The sequence below is a fragment of the Mustela lutreola genome, chromosome 8, assembly GCF_030435805.1.
Source record: "Mustela lutreola isolate mMusLut2 chromosome 8, mMusLut2.pri, whole genome shotgun sequence".
NCBI lineage: Eukaryota > Metazoa > Chordata > Mammalia > Carnivora > Mustelidae > Mustela > Mustela lutreola.
In genome coordinates, this window is record NC_081297.1 from 49,328,117 (window position 1) to 49,337,590 (window position 9,474).

Below are 9,474 nucleotides of genomic sequence, written 5' to 3' on the forward strand. Positions count from 1 at the left end.
GACTGTTTCCTTTGCTGTGCAGAAGCTTTTGATTTTGATGAAATCCCAAAAGTTCATTTTTGCTTTTGTTTCCTTTGCCTTTGGAGACCTGTCTTGAAAGAAGTTGCTGTGGCTGATGTCAAAGAGGTTACTGCCTATGTTCTCCTCTAGGATTTTGATAGACTTCTGCCTCACATTGAGGTCTTTTATCCATTTCAAGCTTATCTTTGTGTATGGTATAAGAGAGTGGTTGAGTATTTCTTTGAGATAGAGGGAGAGAAAGAGAGCATCAGAGGGGAGAAGGTCAGAGGAAGAAAAGCGGACTCCCCATGGAGCTGGGAGCTTGATGCGGGACTTGATCCTGGGACTCTGGGACTCTGGGATCATGACCTGAGCCAAAGGCAATGGCTTAACCAACTGAGCCACCCAGGCACCCGAAAACATTGGCTTTTTAATGGATATTTTAACTGCTATTTTTAAGATAGTGATCTGCTTTGGATACAAAGGAAGTAAGGAAAGGGGAAAAAGAAAAACAAACATCAAAAAAATCTGTGATTACACCAAGGTTTGAGAAAGATCCTTCTCTAACTTCTCATCCACTACAAATGAATGATGACAGCACTTCAAGTGGAATGGATCAGGATGAAGGAAGGTAAAATCTATAAATTATTTATTTCCCTCTGAAGGAATTTTAACAGTGATTACTTTTTATAGAAATAAAATGCTGTAGTGTAGGTACAGGCTAAGACAAGAAATACTCAAGTATATCAGACACACTGCTTGAAAGGTTAAGTTGAGGACAAGTGACTTTGACAAGGAGCAGTTTCAACAGTCACCATGGAAGCTGGACTATAATGAATAACTATAAAGAACTCCTTAGAAAATTTTACGGGGAAAGGTAATAGAGAAATGGATGATAACTGAAAAAGAATGTGGAGTTCAAAGGAATTTTCTTTCTTTTTTAATTTTAAGATGGGAGCTTTTAGAGTACGTTTGTATGCTCCTGGAAATGATCCAATAGAGACATAGTAATTTAATTTGCATTTCCAAATATTAGAAGGCTTATTGATTGTATTACACTCTTTTAAAGATGATATAGTAATTGTCCTTAGTACTCCTATTCATGTAGTTTTGTGTCAAGAAGTTGTTTATTCAGAATTGGTTTCACAGTGGAGTATTCTCATATAATTGAATGTGCACATACTATCATTCATTGATAAAAATATATGTATAATAGTAAATATAGAAACCTTGGGACATTATGAATAGAACTAATCATTCCTTGATAATTTTAGATATTCAGTGCCTTTGACAGTATCATGAATAGCTATGGTTTTATTAGGGACCTTGAAGTATCTGGTTATATTAACTTAATATTTGTTTAGATTCTGGGGGAGGGGGAAAGATTTTCTTTATAATTGAAAAATAAACTATTAATCTATCATGGATTATTACTTTTGGTTTATAAAGTTCTAAATTACAAAAGCCATGATTCCTGTGTCAACAGTGTCATTAATATTTGCCTAGAAAGAATTGTTTTTCTTTTTAGACCTGCAAAGAAAACATTTAATGAAGAGGAAGAGATAAATATATATATATATATATATATATATATATAATTTTATTTCACTTATTAATTTTTATTTTTTTCAAATTGTTTACTCATAGATTTTGTTTTAGATCCCCAAGAATCTGTATAGCGTGCTTAATAAGTGTATGTTTGTGAATAAACAGTTGAATGAATAAATGAATGCCCATTGATCAACTTCTTTAGAAGAAGCAAATCTTTAGTTGTTTGGAAGTAGATTTTCAATATTGCCTACATATGAAGTCTTTTTATTAAAAAAATGGTTAAGAATTCATGCATTATTATTTACAATTATAGCTAAAAACGGAATGCTAATAGACTCATTTGCTATCAGATTACTTAAAAACACTTAAATATTACTTTCACCACATACTGTAAAACACGTGTTTTGAAGGCACATTTTCTGGATTTGAATTCTGGGTCTACTCCTGACCACCTGTACTGGCTTTGGGAAGTTACTTTTTTCTGTGCCTCATTTTCTTCTGTGTAAAATACCTAATATAATTACCTATGTTTATAAGATTATTGTGAGGCTTAAAAAACCTTTAAAACATGTAAAGTTTTTATAATATGCATAGTATTTACACAGTAGATCCTCAAAACACTAATATCATGATTATTAAAAAAGAGTTTCTTTCATATAAGAACTTAACTTGCACTTTCCAAATAGTTTTTAGAGCCAGTAAAAGCTTGTTTTTATTGAAAATGACAACAAAAAAATGTGGTATATTTCTTCGTATCAAATAATGCAAGTAACATTATGCTTATCCTTTGCTTTTTGCCAGTTTGATCAAAATTTAATGCTTTGTTAACATTATTAATAATATAATTTAGATGTGACTTAGATATTATTTGTATTTTAAGTATTTAATATTTGCCTGGAAAGAATTGTTTTTCTTTTTAGACCTGCAAAGAAAACATCTAGTGAAGAGGAAGATATATAGATAGATAGATAGATAGATAGATAGATATAGATATAATTTTATTTCACTCATTAATTTTTAATTTTTTTTTCCAAATTGTTTACTCATAGATTTTGTTTTAGATCCCCAAGAACAGGACCATTTTGCGCTTTTTATTCCCATATTTCTAACCCAATAGACATTTGATCATATAGGTCAATGAATATTTTATTGTAATAATTATCCATTAACAGGTAACCTTACTCTTTCCTATATTTTTTAATTAATTTTTTTGTAAACATATAATGTATTTTTATCCCCAGGGGTACAGGTCTGTGAATTGCCAGGTTTACACACTTCACAGCACTCACCATAGCACATACCTTCCCCAATGTCCATAACCCCACCTCCTTCTTCCAACCCTCCTCCCCCCAGCAACCCTCAGTTTGTTTTGTGAGATTGAGTTGGTTATGGTTTGTCTCCCTCCCGATCCCATCTTTTTTCATTTTTTCTTTTCCTGCTCCCCAAACCCCCATGTTGCATCTCCACTTCCTCATATCAGGGAGATCATATGACAGTTGTCTTTCTCCGATTGACTTATTTCACTAAGCATGATACCCTCCCAGAGATAACTCCCAGAGGTATTAGTACTAAGCAGATAATGCTTTTTCATTGCTTCTCTTCAACTATATATATCTTTTGGAAGAGATTAAAATGAGAAATAAAAACATGAGCCCTAGAAAGAAAAAAAAATTGAGAATGTAGAAATTTCATTTGGATAATAAACCAACATATGTGGAACCAGATCATAACATGTGCTTTTTATTGCTTACAAAACAAATTTTAAAATAAGCACATTTATTTGCAGATTTACTTTATTTGCAGATTTACAAGAAAAAGAAAGAACAACAAGTCCTGAAATGTTATATGAAAAGACTGAGGAGCAACTAACAAGAAAAGAATAATAAAGAAGAAAAAATATAGACGTAAAATAAAGAAGTATAATAAAGAAGTTGAAATGAAACAAGAACTTGAACATAATCTTAGAACACTAGATATGGAATTGAGGACTGCAAAAAAATGATTTCAATCAGTTAAGTCTTTGATAAAAATTGCATATTTCCATCACTATTATTTATAATATCCCTTTGATTTAATGTATATTACTTAGGTATAAAATAGATAAAAAATTAGTTTTATTTGACAATGGCAGCATCTACAACCTGAAGTGCTTGACATCACAGAGGAAACTCTGCATTCTCGCTTCCTGGAGGGTGTCCGCAATGTTGCCAGCGTATATCTGCAGATAGGTTACCCAACTGTTGCATCAGTGCCCCATTCTATCATCAATGGATACAAGCGGGTCCTGGCTTTGTCTGTGGAGACTGATTACACCTTCCCACTTGCTGAGAAGGTCAAGGCCTTCTTGGCTGGTCCATCTGCATTTGTGGCTGCTGCCCTTGTGGCCGCTGCCACCACTGCTGCACCTGCTGCTGCTGCAGCCCCAGCCAAGGTTGAAGCAAAGGAAGAGTCGGAGGAGTCGGATGAGGATATGGGATTTGGTCTCTTCGACTAATCAGCAAAAAGCAACAAATTCAGCCAAGTTTATTTGTGAAACAAGGAAATAAAGGCTTACTTCTCTTGAAAAAAAAATTAGTTTTATACTAATAGGAACTATGATATTTATAGCTAAAATCATTAGTTTATTGGAATTCTTGGCTTCTCATATAAGCCCTATATATTATTTCTGAATGAAGGGATGGAGGATAAATTGAGATAAATATTCATGTTGGCTTCTTTTTTTATTATTTTATTTATTTTTAGAGAGAGAGCATGAGTAGGGGAATGTGTAGAGGGGGAGGAAAAGGGAAGGAAAAGAATCTTGAGCAGACTCTGAGTGCAGAGCCTGACTCAGGGTTGGATCTTAAAACCTTGAGATTATGACCTGAGCTGAAACTAAGAGTAGGACACTTAATCAACTGAGCTACCCAGGAACGCCAGTTTTGGATTTTTTATATTAAAATACAGGCTAAATTACCTTGAGACTATGATGGACTTAGTTAAATGTTTTGTAAAGAAATTTTATTTCACATACTATATATCTACCTGTATTTTTACCCTATGACAAATTTAGCTGTCATTTAAATTAAAATTTGAGTTATTCATGTAGGATAAAAATCCTTGTATTTAAAAAGGTTACTTCTTTTGAACATTTTTTTTAAGTTCTTTTAAACTTTTGACTTTTTTTTTTAAATCCTAATGAAAATATGTCTTTAGGCTGTGGAAGAATTGAATGATACTAAGAAACAACTTTGTCAAGAACAGGATGCCAGGATATTACAAGATGGAATTCTAAACAATCACCTCTGCAAACAAAAGGAGGTAGAAATGGATAACAAAAGGAGTTCTGGGGTATTTTCTTCAGTTATTTTGAAGTACATGTGTGTAGGTATTTGTATGTATATATATTTTACTTTCTGAAATTATTATTTTTTCTCTATGCATATATATATATATTCTCCATATATATGTATATATATTTTTCTCCATGTATATATATTTATAAATAAATATATATATAAATATATATATATAAATATAAATATATATATATATATATATATATATATATATAAAACCAGCACTGCAGATCATGGAAAGCATAGAGGATTTTTAAAGCATGTATATATAAATATATACATATATATATATATATATTTTTTTTTTTTTTAGGGGGTCAGTGGCATTTTGGGTCCAGTGGATAAAGTAATATTCTTAATTTAAATGCATTTGCCCGCAAGAATCAAATAATGACATTCTTAATGTCTTCATCCAAAGGGAGAGGCTTTTATTATTTTCCATAACCATCAGCTCAAAACTGTTGCAACTAACAACATATGTTTCAGTTTTTGGCAGTTATTTCTTCACCTCTCTCTCAATAGTTTAGCTTAACACTTCCACCGATGAACAAATGTATAGCCTGTTCAGAGACTTTATTTTGGATGTTATCTCTTACTTTTGAGAAGAGTAGCAATTTCCTCTAAGTAGTATCTTGTTTCATTATAAGGTGCCTTTGAAACAATTATATGCTAATGATAATTTATTGATGAGTATTTTATTCCTAATAAAATAGCTTAGTGTATTTTTCCCTATTTTGTATTTATTACCATTTTAAACATCATGATGAGGGAAAAAATTTATTGCAGCAGCAAATAATCTCATGATTTTTCTGAGTTGTATAAATTTTACCTTATTTACCATCAGTATTTTGTGTGAAGTATGAGGCTTCTTTTGTCATTATGATTTATTCTAGAGAAGAGCTCCAGTTTCGTGCATAAGCACTAGTAATGGAGTAAGAAGACCTGTGGGAAGTCCTGCAGCTCACTTAATATTTTGAACCTCTCCATTCTAGAATTGAACTAAAAGAGTTCATTGATGTATGTGGAAGTGTTTATAGTATAGGGCCTAGATTTGTCAGTTATCAGTAGATTTAACTCTTATAACCGACTGTAGAATTGTTAGAAAAGTAGAATTTCTAATGACTATTGAGAGGAAAAAGAATTTTAGGAAATTTCATCTGTTGAAATAGATGCAGAGCTAAGGATTTTACTGTGGCACACCTGTGTCAGATGTCAGACTGTAAACTTGATTCTTAGTGTAGTCAGATTTATTAATCTTTTATTTTAGGCTTTCTGGGTTTGTCATAAATTGGAGAAAGACCTTTCCAATTCTGAGATTCTTAAAATTTTTGTCTTGCTTTCTTTTTTCCTTTCATTCATTCATTGTCTTTAATTAAACTTTTGAAGCTTTGGGAATTTATGCTTGTATAAAATTTGAGGTTTACTGGTGATTCACAGACCTGTACCCCTGGGGATAAAAATATATGTTTATAAAAAATAAAAAATTTAAAAAAAAATTTGAGGTTTAGACCCAACTTTATTTTTTTTCCAGTTCAATATCTACTTACTGCAACCTAGTCATTGTATAAACATAGTTTGTTCTTTCATTTCAGAGAAAAATCATCATAATGCCATTTTATTGTGTTCCAACTAAAAGTATCCTTTGTTTTACTTAGATTTCTAATAGTCATGAAAATGAAAAATATCTGTTGTATTAAAAAATACATGTTGAAGGATCAAATCGCTATGCTAAGACTGGAAATAGACACAATAAATAACCAGAACCAGGAGAAAGAAAGGAAATACTGTGAAGACATGGACATTTTAAAAGAAAAGCATGTCCATCTTCAAAAGACCTTAAAACTGAATGAGGAAAGATTAACAAAAACAATACTCCAACACAGTGGACAAATGAAGCTCTGACCATTGAGAACACAGTGCTAAAGTCTAACCTGGAGAATGAAAAGCAAAACAAAGAAAGACTGGACGAAAAAGTTGAATCATACCATGCTAGACTAGCTGCTGCTATACAGGATTATGACCAAAGTCTGGTGTCAAAAAGAGACCTAGAACTTGCTTTCCAGGGAGGAAAAGGCAAATGGTTTTGTGTACAGGACAAACTGAATTTTGATGTGTCTAACCTAAAAGAAGATGATGAACTTCTTTCTCATAACCTTTCTGAAGCTGAAAGTAAATTTAATACTCTGGAAACTGAGCTCCATTGCACAAGAGATGCTCTCAGAGAAAAGACTTTGGTTTTAGAACGTGTACAAAGAGACCGAAGTCAAACACAGTGTCAGAAAAAGGAAATTGAACATGCTTATCAAAGTGCACAAGATAAAGCAAGTAAATACATTGAGAAGCAGGAATCCTTAAAGGAGAGATTATCTCAACTACAAAGTGAAAATATGTTGCTTCAACAGCAACTAGATGATGCTCACAACAAAGCTTCCAGTAAAGAAAAGGTAGTAATTAATATCCAAGAACAGTTTCAAGATATTATAAAAAAAAAAAACCTTCAAGCTGAACATCAAAAGCAAGCTCTTGTAATAGAAGCAAGCAAGAAAGAGCAAGAAGAGTTAATCAATGAACATAATCTTTTAAAAGAAAGAATTTATGAGTATTAAAAGGAGAAAGTAGAAAGAGAAGTAAGTATCCAGGAAGATAAATATTTTTCAAGCTTCCTGAGAAAATTCAAAGCAATATTTGATTATGGGTTATTGTTGTTGTTATTATTATTTTAGAGAGAAAGAATGCATCTGCACATGAATGGGAATGGGGCAGAGGTAGAGGGAGACAGAATCCCAGGAGGGCTCCACATTGGAGAACTCCACCTCATGACCCCGAGATCATGACCTAAATGATTATAGCTGAATTTTGAATCTACTTGAATATAAAAAATATATAGACTGTAAGTCAGCATAACTTGTATCCAGCCAATAAAAATTAGACTTGAGAGGTGCTTTAATTTGAATAAAATTGTTCTGTCTTCTATGAAAGTTTAAGAAGTTAAGTTATAAATTGTTAATAGATAGTAGGCTGATATTAATAATTTAATCTTATACTGCTAAAATGATAATTTTAATCCTTGTCATTACATTTTGATACCATGACACACAGATAAGTGGAAAATGCTCAAAATACTAAAACGAGTATTTTAAAATTGAGATTCAATTAAGTGGATTAACTTGACAGTTAGCTCCAGATTTCCCAAATGAACTGAATAAAAAGTACAGTATCTCAGTACTTTTTATACATATATACATAAGTATAAATATATGTATATACATATATACTTTTATACATTTATATATTTATGCAAGCTATATTTATGATAGCTTTTTACACATTTTAGGTTGGTATAATTTTATTCTTATTTATATAAATTTGAATTTTTAATCTGAAATCATGTGTTCTTATGACCTTTTAATCCTTTGAAGGGACTTACTTTTCATTAAATAATAATTTGGGACAACTATGGTGAGCTTTAGCAAAACTATATTTGATTTAATCTTCCCACTGCTATTTATAACTTTTTAAGCAATTTTACAAATAATTTGCTCATTTCAAAGCTCAATTACTATCTTGTGGGCATAAGTTTGTACAACACAAAGAGAATTGTATCTCTGTAATTTATTAATTGGGCATTGGATCTTCATTTTCAGATTAATAAGGGGTGGCAGGATTCTTGTGTAGCAGGAATGGAGGTCAGGGAGAGAGGTGAAAGCCAGGTTATCTAGGATCTTGAAGGCCATTAGAATGACTTCACTTATGTTCTGAGATAGTTATCTATTAAAAGGATTTGAGCAGAGGATTGAATATGTGAGGAAATCTGACATTAATTGAAGCCTCTAATAAAAAAGAGGGAAAACATTTCATAATGTAGAATTTACCAATGTTAGTTCCACCTATATATTCATTTCTTTTTGAGACTTCAGGAGATTGGGAAGCTTTGGGAAAATTCATCCACAAGGAATGGATAGTGGGGCTGAATTAATTATCTAAGTAACATAATACTGACTAGGCAGGATAACATCTTTTTGTGTCTTTAACCAAATTCATTTAACAGCCATAATGTGTACATGTTAGGAAAAGGAGATGAATTAATGTTTATAGTGAAATTTTCCAAGAACATAGGTTAAAGTTATATATTGTTAACATAATTTAGTAGTAAGATGATTTTTAAAACCAGTAACAAAAATGTCTTATTAGGTAGCTGTGAGACAACTTCAAGAAGAAATGGCCGATACCCTAAAAACACAATCTATGTCAGAGGTTTCACTGGAGGTGACATCACGTTGTGGTATGAATTTAGAAGATGAGGTACAGGACTTAAAGAAAACACTGGCTCAGATTAGGAATCAGGTATGTATGAAATGTAACATGTCAAGTTAATCTGTAGTTGGTTAAATAATGTGCAGTGTTTTAGGATGCTTATTTCCATGGACCACTTCATTATAATTGTATTTTCATTATAATTAATTTAGTATAATTTTAGTATCTTCACAATGTACTTATTTCTTAAAATTTGACTTTCATTCTGCTATTTGTGTTATACTGTTTTTTCTTATAGTAGTTACCATTAGGAAAGTTGAAACTTACACAT

The 9,474-nt window shown here is 31.6% G+C and overlaps 1 protein-coding gene across 1 annotated transcript; it reads left to right on the forward strand.

Annotated features, from left to right (window-relative positions):
• Positions 1-2,688: 2,688 nt before the first annotated feature.
• Positions 2,689-9,263, forward strand: LOC131839708 (ankyrin repeat domain-containing protein 26-like). Its single transcript, XM_059187463.1, is given in 8 exon segments — positions 2,689-2,702; positions 3,338-3,430; positions 3,463-3,562; positions 4,747-4,881; positions 6,545-6,583; positions 6,585-6,780; positions 6,783-7,516; positions 9,081-9,263. Coding segments are annotated over 8 exon segments (1,494 nt in total).
• Positions 9,264-9,474: the final 211 nt, after the last annotated feature.